This window comes from Seriola lalandi, unplaced genomic scaffold, assembly GCF_002814215.2.
Source record: "Seriola lalandi dorsalis isolate HSWRI2012SDOR001 ecotype SW California unplaced genomic scaffold, Sedor1 jcf7180002054441, whole genome shotgun sequence".
Lineage (NCBI taxonomy): Eukaryota > Metazoa > Chordata > Actinopteri > Carangiformes > Carangidae > Seriola > Seriola lalandi.
The window spans coordinates 610116-625747 of record NW_019524994.1 but is presented as its reverse complement, the minus strand read 5'-3'; the positions used below and the strand labels follow the sequence as shown (position 1 = coordinate 625747).

The 15632-nt window shown below is 40.7% G+C and overlaps 1 protein-coding gene across 1 annotated transcript in view; it reads left to right on the top strand.

The window, feature by feature from the left end:
* Positions 1–15623, top strand: part of ak5 (adenylate kinase 5) — a 76446-nt gene extending 60823 nt beyond the window's left edge. Inside the window, exons 11-13 of the mRNA XM_023410914.2 lie at positions 4518–4681; positions 13269–13385; positions 13862–15623. Of these exons, the coding sequence (XP_023266682.1) occupies positions 4518–4681; positions 13269–13385; positions 13862–14173 (593 nt within the window). The 3' untranslated portion in view covers positions 14174–15623. The remainder of the gene's footprint in view (positions 1–4517; positions 4682–13268; positions 13386–13861) is intronic.
* The last annotated feature ends 9 nt before the right edge of the window (positions 15624–15632 follow it).

Genomic DNA, 15632 nt, shown 5'->3' with positions numbered 1-15632 from the left:
ACATACACATCACTAGGTGCATATCCAGTATCCTGCTTAATGCGCAATTTGAAATTGCAAACTTAAAAATTAGTGATGGAAACATGCAAATTTTGAAAATATTCAAATGTGACAAAAAAATGTATACGCATGGTTTTTCAGACTATTATATATATACAAAGCAATATTTTGCAAAATTGAAATAGAAACAAAAGAAATGGTTTGTGCAAAACTGCAATGGAAACCCAGCTACTGATAACAATTAGCTACTGATAAGAACATTGTTTGTGCTGGCTGAAAATCTCTCATTTTTGTTAGCTGTAGCTAGCTAGCTAAATAACCTGAACCAAAAGGGTCTTGAACATGCGTTTGATGGCTACATACATGTTAGCATAGCTCAGCGCTATATAGAGATGAGAAACAAATGGATGTGTCAATAATAAACACTGTTTTTTGGAACATAACCTGTAACCACACAATGCAGATGGCCAATGATATGCTAACTGATAAGCACACTATCCATTTATTACACTTTTGTTTTTTTTAGTTTTGGTTTTGGAAAGGCAATTTAAAAAAAAATAGACACGACCCTCAGAGTATAGCTCTATCTAACGCACCATGCACCCCATCCATAGCTTGACAAACTTCTTTGCAGTTGCTATGCTATTATTGCAAAGTTGCAGTTTTCAGGCAACAGACGAATTGATAACGCAAGTAACAAAAAGGTTCCAGCCCTTTTCTGAAAGCCATTTTCACTTTTCAACAGTTTTTTATTGGTACTAAAAGGGATTTGCCTATGGCTGAGTGTTCATCTTGCTCGTGTCACTCAGGCCGCATCCCATCGTCAACATTTGGAACTTGTAGCTCAAAACACATGACAAACATGAACCCAAAAAACGTCTCTGCAGAAAACCACTGGCCACTTCCTACAGTCTGTGTTCATTACTGAAAAAGATTTAATGTGACCTCAGTGAACAACATCCTTCAAAGTGGATGTTGACAGTGGAAAAGAAAAATATTTTCAAAGCCCATTCAACCATCATCTAGGAATCCAGCACTCACAGCCCTCGTTCCTTTGTGTTGGCAGGAACGTTTTTCATTTTTGCTTTCAGGCTTTGATTTCGCACTTCCTGTGCACTGACAGAATTTCCTCTCAGTGATCATCTGAAACTGAAGTGGATAACTGAGGTGTCTCAATTAGTGGGGGCGAGAGGCTTGTTACCGCTGCAGCCCATTTGTCATATAGACTGATTTTATTTTTTTTTTACATCAAAATATTACCTGCTGAAACTTCAAGGAAAATGTAATTATGTAGCAGCACTGCATACACAAATTAAATTACCACAGAGAGAATTTTTCCCTCCGTCTGGTCCTCTGCCCTCTTGTTTCATGTTTTTCATCTTCATCTCTGTCTGCTGTCCGACTCTTTCTAACATATTCATCTGTCACTTTGGCTTTAATCGCAGACAGTGCTGTGACAGACCTGTTCACACAGAGGGAGCTGGTATGGGTTTCTCAGATCTAAATCTCCAACATGAACACCAGCAGAGAAACTACACGATGCTCAGCAGAGCTCAAAAATCTTTTCTGATTTGCAAAGCTGTAGCTAGTTCTTTCTTTTTATTATTTATTCTTTTCCTTATTAGATTTTATGCCAAAAAGTACCCAGATTCCCGGATGTCAGTTCATAATCATCAACAGTTAAGGCTTAATCATTATTTATGCAGATTTTGGATTTGCATATAAAAAAACAAGTTGTTTTTTGATGTATTAAAAGCAAAATATGACGAAAGTACATGAAACATGAAGCGGGTCACTTGTGTGCATCATATTGGCACCCGAATGGAGAATTAGCGCCACCAGCTGTTTATCTTGAGGAATCCTAATATTTGTATAACAGCAGCAGACGCTTTCATTTGCATTTTCTTTTGCCAAATTTTTTTTTGTACATTTAATGTAAATTATTAAATTTTATGTAAATGAACTAAGTTAACTAGTTTAACCTCAGTGGAGAATGTTTGAAGGAAACTGAGAAAATGAACTTAAACAGCAAAGAAGAGGAAGATTTTGTCTCATTTTTTGGTGTAATTAAAGGAAGAAACAAAACAGCTGCTGCTAGCCCATTTTATTGTATTTTTATCATATATTTGTTTTTATATATTTGGATTAGTTTATACATTTGTCCAAATTAGTTTTGTCACCATGTTGCTGTCTATCATTTTACCTATTGCAAACTTAAAATACAAAACAGAAAGAGAGAGTACAAATCAGAAAAGTTGGAGTAGTATAAAGAACAGCACAGAGGTCTGACAGATACACTTCATCCTCTCTTGGTGAGAGAGGTGATTAAATTTCAGATGGTCTCACAGAGAGAAGCTATCTTTACCCTCAAAGCTGATTTCTACAGCAGGTCCAACTAACTAGGAGAGTCACTAACAAGCTTCTAAGGGTTTCCTCTTCAGCCCGGGTGGGTCATTATTTTAATTCCTGGCGGAGGCGTTAAGCAACAGAGGAATACTTTCATTGAGCAGGCATGTCGGTGTAAAAGTGCTGAATATACAATGAATGAATCTATAACACCCCCCCCCACCCCATTTCTTATGGACCTTTTCTGACTTCATGGTCGTCCCTGGGTGATCCGAGCTCATATCAGTCCACGCACTCTGAGGAAATGGTGATGAGGACATTTGTTTTTGAAGGTGGGCGGAGGGCAGCGACTCTCGCATTAGAGGCAGCATGCTGATGAATATGAAGCACATCCAGAGTTTTATTACTGGGCTCAAGGCTGGTCATGATAAATTGCTGCCTCCCACCAATGCCTCACACACCTTCATGGCCAAGTAATGCAGTTAACCCGCAATAAAACACCTGCAGACCTCACAACGCGGAGGCTGAGCAGGTAGACTGGAATGTTCTCCGTTATTGATAAGTGAAACCTGCCACAGTGAAGTAAAGACACGGCAGCTGTATTTCTTCTGGCTTTGTTTGTGTTCGTGGGTTTAGGGTTGAAGTTGGGTTTAGGTTTAAATTAGGGGTTAGGGTTATTATGACCCATTGTTACATTTTGTTGTTAGGTGACATTTAGTGGCCGTAGTATTTATGACTGGAGCAAAGGGAAAAGTGCGGAGACGTAGTATAAAGAGAGACGAAAGTCTACGTCAGGAAGAGGTTGTGGTGGATAGATGGATCAGCAAGACAAAGGAAGGTGACACGGGAGAGCGGTGTTCGACTCCCATGTGAAACCAGCAGTTTATGTTGTTCCTTTTATCCATGAACGTTCAACAAAGTTAACTACGTTGTTATTATTGTAACCATGACAACACATCGTCTAATGTTGAGGAAGTACTTATTTTAACCCAAATCTCAATCTTTTCCTAAACCTAACCAAGCCATGGCTGTTATTTCAGTAACAACAGCGACAAGCAGTACACCGGTGCAGTCGTGTGTTTATTATGGTAACCCTGACAACCAAGGTCCAGTACACATGTCGCCATAGGGGCACTATTTCAGGAGACACTCCTATAGGTCGTATCAGAGGGTTGAAAAAAACGACCTATATGGTTGTTGAGGTTGGAGGAGTTGTTGAGGTTACAGATGGAAATAGACACTTCCATTTCAAATGATGCAGCCGTCACTGCCCACATACCCCCATGCAGCCTTTACATTAGCATGGATGTTAAGCAATACAGTCACTAGAGGGCAGCTCAGAGTCAATCTCATAATGAATTCCCATAGTAATTGTTAGTCCCTTTAAATGTTTAAAATTTCTGACCAACTCACATAACCTCTCCTCAAAAATTTCCGCCATTTAGAAAATGTCTTCATCGTGTCCTATGGGCGTGTCGCACTTGAACTATAGACTTCTGTTTCATCTGTTTCGTGCACAAATACACACAAAATTAATTCAGAGTACAGACAGAAGGCTTAATCTGTACTGGTATACACATCTAATGAGAAGCATAAATGAGACTTTAGTGCTGGGGTTAGACTGTCTACAATGAATGGAAGTCAATGCAATGTCCTGACAAGTGTAGCTGCAAAATTGTGTGTGTGTGTGTGTGTGTGTGTGTGTGTGTGTGTGTGTGTGTGTGTGTTAAACCAAGGCGCAGCAGGGCAGATAGATTCAGATAATCATCTGTGATAACCTGGCTCTGAGCCTGTGGCAATGAATCAGACCTGTGATGTGTATGGACATGCACACGCACATATAAATATACACAGTTCACCTACCCAGCTGCTATCCGTTTCCTCTCTTCTATCCTCCCTCTTGAAGTCTGGCTTCTCTCCCACACACCTTTTTCCTCATAAATACCCACAAGTAGGTAGCTCTCTCTCTCTCTCTCTCTCTCTCTCTCTCTCTCTCTCTCTCTCTCTCTCTCTCTCTCTCTCTCTAATTTTGGTTTGGACATTTCGCCCGATCCTAGGATGAGGCATTCAGTTGTAATGGTTAAGATTTGGGTAAGGGACTTGGGAATGCATTATGTCATTGTGTCCTCACAAAGATAGCTGTACAAACGTGTGTTTGTGTTTGCTCGCAGGTGGTCCTGGCTCAGGGAAGGCTCTCCAGTGTGAACGGATGGAGGACAGGTTCGGCCTGCGTCGTGTCACCCTGGGTGACCTGTTGTGTAACGAGCTGCAGTCTCACAGTGACAGAGGGCGCCACCTGCGGGACATCCTGGAGAGAGGAGAGCAGCTGCCCGAGGTCAGTGTGGTAGTCTAGTTGCACTGCCGATGTTTATGTGCCACAGTCACAACAGATAGAGAACTTAATTTACTCATTCATCTTGTAATGAATAGTCCAGCACAGGAACATATTTCACTTTTCCATAAAGACCAGTGAATCTCAATTAAGTTAAGTTACAGTACACTGTAACTTTGGGCTGTCGGAGATGTTAGTTGACAGTTGTGAGAGAAAAGTGGTAAAATCTTTGCTTGTCAATCCAGAACATTGGTAAATGCCATTTTTACAATAAAGTCCTGCCATGACACGGTCCGAAGTTTCTTTCTCGTCCCTATCTTGTGGTGTATTGATATATAGAAGTGTCAGCACTACAGCCAAAACTTTTTTAATTCTAGTTTGGCTGCATTTTAAAAATGCAAGCGCTGCACGAATGGATGACATGAGCTGATGACGGGCCTCTACTCCATAGTACAATTCACCCTGCACTGACCGCACAATGTGACACACCTCAAACTGATATAACAGTCTGACACAGATTGCAGAACAGGATTTAATAACACCCCTCCAGCACAGTGTGACATACAGAAAACATCTACGAATGTTGTTATCACACGGTATAAAGGCACCTTTACAAAAGCCAGTGGGAAACCAGCTGCAGTTGCTGCTTTTCTGGAGACATTTTTAAAAATGTTAAATGTTTTCACTTATTTCAATACAGATTTAATAATTGACCTTTGAAGTTTCAAGTGTCTTTTAGAATTGCAGTCTATGGAAAAACATGTTCTTGGCCCATAGGATATTTTTCGTTGCAGTCAAGTTGGCAACAAATGAGCCTGAGCTGAACTCAGACCTGCAGCGCTGTGAGAACATGATGTGCCTCTCTGGGCGTTTTGAGAGGCTGCAGTTCTGCTTTGCAGAAACAGGGGACTAGACGGATCGAATACAAATGGCATAATTTTCACTTTTCATTTCACTTAATTTTACTGATAATTGTACCCGTTGTTCAAAAATGTGCTTCTAAGGAGGATGTAAAGAAAAAGTGGTTTGTTTGCAATTAATAGGGTATTAAGTGGGAGCAGTGACTGTAAAATGTCGCCTGAACAGAAAAATAAATAAAGATGTCACAGAACCAACCGCCCACACTTTTTGATTGACAGGTGATCTCTGGGTAGAGTAGTGCAAAAACATGACAGCAATGAGCACAGAGCAGTACAGCAAGCCAACAAAATCATAATTCAAATAGAAGATCTTACAGATTATTATTTCATGAACACAGACAGCTGAAGATGAATGAAGTTCAGTCAGAAAAATGCACTAAGATAGGTCTTTCTATGCCGTCACTGAAAGATAAAACATCTGATGTACTATAAAATATGTTTTCCTGCCAATGCCATAAAGAAATAAATACAAGAGGCGGGACAGAGCTGAAATATTATACATTCAGTGGTGCTCATAATGGCTTTCACAGAGATTGCACTCTAACACACACTGTACTCTTCAGAGCTGACATGGCTGTCTGAGCTGAAAACATCAATTCACTGACAGAGTGTAAACCCAGATAAATTATCTATAACTCCAAACACTCTGAGGGAAACATATTTTCTGAGGAGGCGTAAACATGTTCATCAGAGTAGGGAGTCGACTTCAGCTAGTCACTTAATACAAGCTCTCTCCAGCAGACAGTGGGAAAGTGGTTTTCAGTTCACAGATGTGCAGCAAAAGCTGAAGCTCATCAAATTTTACCGTAGCTGTTTTAACAAGCTCACAATACAGTGAAAACTGCCACTACTGTCAGAATAATGACAGTCATTTTCAAATTTGACAATCCTCTATAATACCGTCGTTCATATGAGTGAGGTACTCATGCTAGATTATCGACAGGAGACTGAGTAGGTCATTAATTAAAGGTCAAAAAAGTGCTTAATTATTCCTGTGCGTCAGTGACAGCCAGGACTGGAGGCATTCTGTTTTCGGCTTGTCCATCCATCTCTCCGTCCTGTTCCAGTTTACGCAATGTCTCAGTGTTTTGGTTAAAGGTCAAGGTCACGGTAACCTCACAAAACACATTCTTGACTGTAACTCACCAATTCATACATTAATTTTGACACAAACACAAACACACATGTCTGATAGGATAAAATGGTGAAGTGACATTTTATATCAAAATGCTCAAAGGTCAACTTCACTGTGACATCATAATGTTCTGTCAAAACACTTCTGGTCATTATTCAACATTGTAACTCAGGAAGGAGAGATTGTGGCCATATTTCCTGCAGCTTGGCTGGTCGGCGGAGGCACACAACCATGAGAAGTTAACTCTAGTTCAAAATACAATACTTCACAGAGAAGTCCATTTCTTGTCACAAAAACCTGCTCATATACACTTAAAACTCGGATTTGAGATGAGCACTGAGAGAAACTTTCCCCCCTTCAGCAGATAAATGTGAAAACAGTCTGCACATACATCATTCTGCAGTCAAACAAAATGATATACTGCATTAATGCAATGGGCTTCAGCACCCAGCTGTACACAGTGGAGGTGATGCATTTATTCATTATCATAAGCATACATTTTCACCCACGCTACCATGGGAAAAGGAGTCTGTGAGTTAAACACCACAGTCCACAGTCAGTTATATCAGCTATTAAAGGTTGTATTTCCATGAAATCTGCCGCAGACATTCACGGTCCCAAGGTGATCAAACTTAATGACCGGTCCCTGAATTCGCATTTACTGTCACCAAAAGGTCAAAATTTCCACTTGTCTAAAACTAGTTAATGACTGTACAGTGTTACTTTAAGGCTAATGCTAACTTGGCTTGGTGACATACTGACATTGGCAAGTATAAATGGTTTGTTTTAGTCAGAGACACACATACATTTTAGTGGGTAATGTGTTGTGAATAAAAACATAACTTCGTTCTTTATAAGGAAACTCCACAGGGCACCTTCAAAATCCTGCTGGAAAATTAATCTCCTTATAACAAACATATATGAACATTAAATCACATTTAGGTGTTGGAGTCAGCTGCAGCAGCAGATGGTGTAAGCATGAGCACATTCCTATAGAAATTATGGGAAGTGTCAGGTTATACTGTACGAGCTGGAGCTGCAGCAGGCAGCTGTTTTTAGAGAAAAAGATATACCCACTGTGCACTACCTGCCGAACTCCAAATGACAACAATGTGGAGCATTTAGCAGCTGAGGAGCCAGACATTTCTCTCAGAAGTTGGTGGAGACCAAAAACAGAGTTCAAAGAGGGTTAATACTGGACTTACATTTAAAAAAAAAAAAAAAATCAGTTACTGCAGATTTAAAGTGGGTGAGACCACACCATTTGTCCCACTTGCACCTTTATTCCTCACCATGCTTGTCATTTGTTAGTTCGGCCAAATCACAGGCAAGTATTCTTTAAGCTCAGTTACTATTCATTGATTTAACCTTTAGTTTTCTTGAGTTAAACATTTCTTTGTTCTAACTTACAAAACCCACCATGCTTTGATGCTTTTGCAATACCAAGTACGGCTGATTAATAATTAAAGTCTTGCTTGTATTGTCAGTGTTTACTGAGTCACATTGTCATTTTCTTTTTTGTCCTTGAGAGAGACCGTCCTCAGTGAAATGTGGATTCCTCAGTAGACTGGGAGTTATCCTTTTGTTAGCTGGGAAAAGACGTCATTTAAGTGAAGTTTTCTTTTCATTTTTGGTACAGTGGTGTAAATAGTAGTAGTAGTTATGGTGGATGAAGCCTTGTGACACTTTGGGGCTTTCTTATTTGTGCCAAAAAACAGTTTCATATCTTTGAGACTTAAAATAAAACAGGTACAGCGACATCTGGTGGTTTGTAAAACTTATAGCAGCCCCTCCAAGAATGGTGTCACAGCACAGCTCACTGTTTTAATAGTTTTCTCTCATACGTGTGCAAAAAAAAGTCCAAGAAGCCTGCACGATATTAAATCTGCAATACTTAGTGCTGGATTAAATGTAGATGTTACAGCACTATTAAATGGATTTTCTTAAAAGCCCAGAAACAAAATACTGATGTACCTTACTGGTGCCGTTTAGGCCCAATGCTCATTCAATTAGCTGATTACTTTTATTACACATCACCATGTTTCTAGTTTACTCTCCTCTCTTCTTATCTCTTTAATGTCCACCACATTATATCACGTAGTTGAGCTGAAAAACCTTCCAAACTGTCAGACTGAATGAAGCCGTTTCTGAAGCACCAGTAACGCAGTATTTTTCATTTGACACAATTTGCTGAAACAGTATGATTCACAGGAGTGAAACGAGCTTCGGCGCTTCAGTGTCATCTCTGCCCTTCAGTCTAACAGGCAGGCGGAAGTCTCATTCGGTCTGAAAACTGTTCAGTGACAAATGTGGATTATCCTATAAAAAAAAATAAAAAAAAAAGGAACAACTGTCCCCTTGTTCCTTTTTTTTTTTTTCGTTTTTAATCTTTTGAGCCCCACAAACAAATTTTCTTTTAGCCCGACTGTTGGGATGCCAGCACAAGTCACATATCAAACAAAACTAAATATGCTAGAAGTGAGTGAGGACAGTTTTTCTTTTGGAGTTTGGTTGAACCAACGCTTTGAAAAAATGAAAAAGGTTTTTTGTCTTTTCTGTTTTGTGAGCAACACAAACAATAAAAAAAACAATGGAAAACACTGACTCTAGAAAAGCAGAGACTCCCAGCCTTTTCATCATTTCAAGATTAAAAAGTGGAGCATGGAATCGAAAGCAAGACGTATATAAGACTCACACGCAGAGATTTTCTTTAACTTTCTATCATCTCAATGGAGAAAACCAGTGGCTTTCAAGCAGAGCTCAGCTATCTAAGCTTCTTACAACACATTAAGGTCATGTCCCAATGCCTTCGCTGACACAGTCAATGCCAAACACTTACTTTTATGTGACAGTGACATAATTATGGAGAGAGAGAGAGAGAGAGAGAGAGAGAGAGAGAGAGGATGATGAATAATCCCACACTGGGAATGGGAGTGCACCTCACCAGGTTTACAGCACAACACATTACACAACCTACTGTAATAAAATAAATCACACCCACATCAGAGTTAAGGTTGTTATCTCAACATGAGATGAAACGCTGTCATTTGTGGCTCACGGCTGAGTGCTAAACTGTAAAAACCACATAGTGAAAGTTGGACTTGGTAAAATGTGAATGTACTGTTGCCTGGCAACACAGAAAGAGCAATTTATTATTCTCTGTCAACTGTGATCCCACACTACACCGTCAGCTCCCTGTCTGGCCACATGTGTGCCATCTACTACATGCAGCAACGTGGGACCCCCCCCCCCCCATGTGTGGTCTTGTGTCACCATCCAGAGGTGGAATCACACATACTGCGTATTCTAAGCTGATATGAAAGACTGAAAGTCCTCAACATTTAATGTGTTAAACTACCAGCACTAGTGGACTGCTTGATTTCCTTGGTGTGTGCGAGCTGCACATGATTTGATTTGATGTGTCTTTGGCAGCTCAGGGCCTCAGCTCAGGCTGTAGAGTTGATCATGAATATTCAGTTAAGAGCATATCTACCTTTGGACAAGGTCGGGCCTTGGTAAATGACACTGCTGTGCCTCTTCCTTCTTGTGAGTTCTTCTCTCAAATGCTAATATGAGTGCATCAACAAATAGTTAATGATGTTGCTCAGGGACTTATTGACTGGAGCATCTTGCCGTTGACCTTCGAGGACACTATGGTATCTGAGCAGTAAGGAGTTTTGAACCTGAATTCAATAAATACAGACAAATGTAAAAAAATGAAAACCGTAACCTTCAACTTTTTATATTTCTCCTCATATTTCCTGAACTTCTCAGCTGATAACAATCAAATAGAGAAAATGCCCCAAAAACACTGTTTTCTACATACACTGTACTTCCCTGTGAATGGTATTAAAAAGCAATAACAGTTCAGCCACAATAATTGATTTATTATATGAATATATATGCATGGAATTAGTAGAATGCTGCATACTGTATAAGTCCAGCATAGCTTGTTTATCTACTTAGACACAAAGCAGGGAATGCTATAACCGGTGCTTTATTACTATTACAACAGCCCTACAACAACCCACCTTCACCAAGGTTACAGTGTTTATCACAGGGCTTCTGCATTAGTTTTAGCTAGTTGTACCTAATGAACTGGCAACTGAGTGACGTTGCTAAGTGAATTGGCACGATATATACCCAGCTGACCTGCAGCAGTCAGACACGCCAGCTGTGCAGCCAAGTTATTCTCAACTTCAGCACATTTCAATCCAAGACAGTTATGTAGTGTTGATAAGCAGCAGATAAAGATCCATTACAGACGAGAGCAGCTGAGTGCAGCAGCAGCATAAACAGCAGATCACATATAATCATTTTATGAAGAAGAGCATACTATAGAAAAGTGTTGCCTATAAACCAACACAATTGCTGTGAGTTGAATTATATTGTATGTCCAATGCTAGGCTGAATATAAAGTGTGTGGAGAATATGTGAAGAAGACGTGAAGGCAACAACAGTCTGGAGTTTTCTAATGAAGACAGTAATACAGAGAACTGATGACATGCTATCACTCACTCAATGTACAATATACAAGAGACCACAGTCTAAACTGGGCCAGTATGAAACTCCCAAAACAACAGCTCAGAAATTATGTCATGCCACAAAGCAAGTTAGCATCACCAGCAACATTATAGTCATGTCAAACAACCAGGATAAAGTGCAGCAGCATAAGACCAAAGTTAGCATAGTTAGCACAGGCAGCAGAGGCCAGGAAACAACCACATGCACCCGTTGGAGAGCAATAATCCACACAAACACGGACCGAGCAGAGCAAAGATACAACAAACACTTACCAGAGTTTGGTGAGGCGAAGCATTAACTCCAGCATTTCAGTGTGAAGCCATTTGGAGGTGTTTCAGTGTTAGCTCCAAGCTAACATCACTTCCTGGTTTAGGTGGTTGAAGCTAATATGACGAAGAGGTCTCCAAAGTCAGCAGCAACAAGGAGCAACACAACACAACACACTTATTTCCTGATCTTTCTTCTGAATCAACTTGATACGACTGCCGACAGTCCAAAGCAGTGTTCATAGAAACATTAGCAACAGGCCTACAGAGCCAGCGAGCAGGTGGAGCTTCACACCTTTAAATAGGCCGACTCATTGCAGAGGGTGCACTTGATTTGAGTACCAGTGCGTAGAAAATGTCACGAGTGCAGTAGTGTCCAGCGTAATACAATCCCGTGAAAAAACCCATTAGAAGATTACTTTTATGGAGTTTGATATTTGCTGACACTTTGACAGAGAGCTGTAGCCATTTGGTATCTATTTTTACTAGTTGTGTACTACAGTGTCTCTGTGCTCATTTTACGTCTGTTTGTAGGTTGTATCATTTTGCGTCTCTTTGTAGTCATTTTGACTTTCTGACAAGACATAACACTAACTTCATACAGAAGCTCTGTATGACCTGGAGCTGTGCCCGTTCAGTAACCCATCCACTGCTGTCATTTCTAAGGCTGTAGTTTGTCAAGTTGTTGGGTTATCTTACATTGTGAGGTGTTACACCCTGCACACGGGTATCTATGAGCACCTCTACCAGATCAGTTCATTATTTTTTCACACCTCCTGCTCTAATCCTACATTCAAACTAGCAGCCTTGCAGTCACAAACCTTCCATACAGTACATAAATGCATTTATACCTGCCACTAGACGCACCAGGATATAATGTATGTAGGTTATTTATGCACAGTAAAGTAGAACATGAGCTGGCATCCATTCCTCCAACTAATTATGAATTTACCCTGTTGCCTTCAGTGGCTCAGGAGGTAGAGCGGGCCGACCACTAATCTAAAGGTCAGTGGTTCGTCGTCAGCTCCTCCTGTCTACGTGTCAATGTGTCCTTGGGCGAGATACTGAATCCCAAGTTTCCCCCAATGTCCTATTAGTGTATGTGTGATAGAGAGGCGCTGTCATGTGCAGTGCAAATTACGGACTACACATACATATATTTTATCTAAAGCCCCAGAAACCAACTTGCTGACACTGATACTGTCAACTAGTTCGTTCCAGTCTGAAGTACTCAAACTAGTGAATTAATCAATTAATCCATCAAGAGAAAATGAATCACAAACATTTTAATGTTGGCTGGACAAAAAGAGCAATGCACAGACAACACATTGGGCTCTGGCAACATGTGATAGACTTTTTTTTTTTACTATTTTCTGACATTTTATAAACTGAATCAACATTAATCAGTAGAGAAAGCAATAATAGAAATAAGTTAGAATCAGCCATTTGCAGCCATTTTCAGTACAATTTTACACATTTAGGATTATTCATCATGTAGTAACAACATTAAAGATCTGATTCAAGAATCATTTTTAAGGTGCATATTTCAGATTATATTGTGCTTTATTGCCAAACAAATTTGCTGTTAATTGACACACAGTGAACCTGCAGCTTTTGGGGCCCCTGGAGGAGCCCGCAGTAAGGCCTCACACAAATGTTATATATGAACACATGCATAACCCCTCGCTTTTTAAGGTATGAATGGCAATTAATGCCTGTGCTGTATGTGTGTACTTGATCTCCAGGACACCCTGCTGGAGCTGCTTTGTGATGCCGTGGCGTCGTCAGTACGGCAGGGGAAAGGTCTTGTGATCAGCAGCTTCCCCAGAGACCTGAGACAGGCGGAGGAGTACGAAGCCAAGGTCAGAGCATCAGGCTGACAGGACAGACAGCAGAATAAAAGAAGGGAAAGTTATCCACCAGCAGACACGAGTTGAAGTCATGTACCCACAAAACTTAAATGAGCGCAAAGTGAAGTGAGGAGTGAGAAGGAGAAGAAACTCTCCGACTTGTTTGACATGTAGCACTGACATCAGTGTGAAAAATGACAATTAAATATGACTCACTGTGTTAATGAAGGAGTGACAGAAGTGTGGAAATAATGGAAGGGAATGGGGACGCACGACAAACAGAAATGATGTGTTCATAATGACAAAGACTTGTTTGACAGTGAAGAAAAATGTCATTTTTGATGCAGAGTACACACACACACACACACTCACACTGATGGGACAACAGGAGGGTGACACAAAGCATCAAGTACAGGGGAGGATGTAGCCCGAAGTTCACTGCTTTAACTGCACTTTAACTTCCCTTCCTCCTCTGCCTTGTGTGTCAGATGGGTGAACCCAGTGCGGTTCTTCTGCTGAACTGCTCACCTGACACCATGTGCAGTCGTCTGCAGTGCCGTGGCAGGTCCAGCTCCAGCTCCAGCTCCGGCTCAGGCTTCCATCCCGGCACAGACAGAGACGGCGCCGTGCACAGGCGGGCTGAGATCTTCTGCAACAACAGCCAGGCGGTGGCAGCCCACTACGAACGCAAGAGGCTCCTGCACACGGTAAGTTGTGTGCCTTCCTGTGCAGCTAGGTGCAGCTATAGCTCTGCCAGGGTGAGGGGTCAACCCTCAAATGAGCATTATCTCATTTCATGACATCTCATCTCAGCTGAAATTAATTTACTTTTATAAACCCTTCAGACACACGTTGCAGCCTTCTTTTAAAGTAATTATGTTGACTGGGAAATTATCCACAGGAACATTTATCTCCACAAAAAGACGACCCCCTTATTTTTTTAACTCATTATTTTCCATATTTTTGTAAAACATTCTGGCAAAACTTTGGTATTTAAGTCTTTGTGATTATAAAGTAAAATAAAGGACATAATGCTGCACTATAAACACAATACTTGAGACTAGCTAGTTCATGGAAATACTGCATGTAATCAAATGATTCTGCAAGAATTTTACATAAATTACATGAGAAGATGTTTAGACCTTCATGTCTACAGCCAAATCCCCACGTCACAGATGTCCTGCCCTGTATGGATGCATCTGCACTTGTTTTGTCAGATTTTTCCCAACATAAAAAAAAATGGACTTTAAGACCATATAAAGAGTCACTTTGTCTTCTCTTCCAAGCTTTTGACACAAAGTTAGTTAAAGGATAGGTTCACATTTTTTTCATATGTCATAAAACAACAGTATATGAACAGTGACGCAGGTTTTGTTTTCTGTAATCGTTCCTCCACGAAGAGATACCTTCCTACTGCTCTTCCAGTGTAAGTGATGAGGGACAAAATCCTTAGTCCTCCTCCAGTGCAAAAATGAATTCCACACTGTATTTGTCACCAAAATGTGCATTTGTCTTCCAAAGTTAGTGTTTTCGGTACGAAATGTTCTCTTTGTTATCATCTGTCCACTGCAACGCAGCACATAACACTGGATTAATCTAACTCTGACTTCCTAAGCTTCAATTTAGCTTCAAATCAGTTGTTACATTTTTGCACAGAGCGAGGGCTGTGGATTTTGTCTCTTATCGCTTCCATTGGAATCTCTTAATGTCCAGTATAAACGGGAGGATTGATTACAGCAAGAAAAACCCATTTCTGCTGATATGATTATCTGATTGTTATTTAAGACACATCATTGTTTAAAGCTGACAACAATCAAATTAAACAACTATGTCATTTCCACCCATCTTCACACCAGATACTATTTCGCCTTGAATGTCAGCCATGTAGAGAAGGCTGGGATGTGAGTCTAACTCGCGGTGCTTTTGGCGGCTCTGCTCACCTCGCTGACGTTTCCACCCACATGAGGGTCGGCAGATAATCAGTGTCTGGTTGGGGGTGGCTGTCACTTTAAAATGAGCTGTTTGAACATTTAAATGCCACATCAGGTGGTTTGTGTTTGTGTGTGTGTGTGTGTGTGTGTATGTGTGGAAGGTGGAGGGTGTGGGGGTTAAATGCCACAACACGTATTGAGGTCATCAGTCTGCAGTGAGCTCGCAGGAGTTGCTTTGCAGCAGACTGCTGTCCTCGGCCGCATGTGAGGACACTGATGGCTTTTGAAAGGCCTCGTCTCAGCCACTTTGTCTCCGTCTGCAGATTGA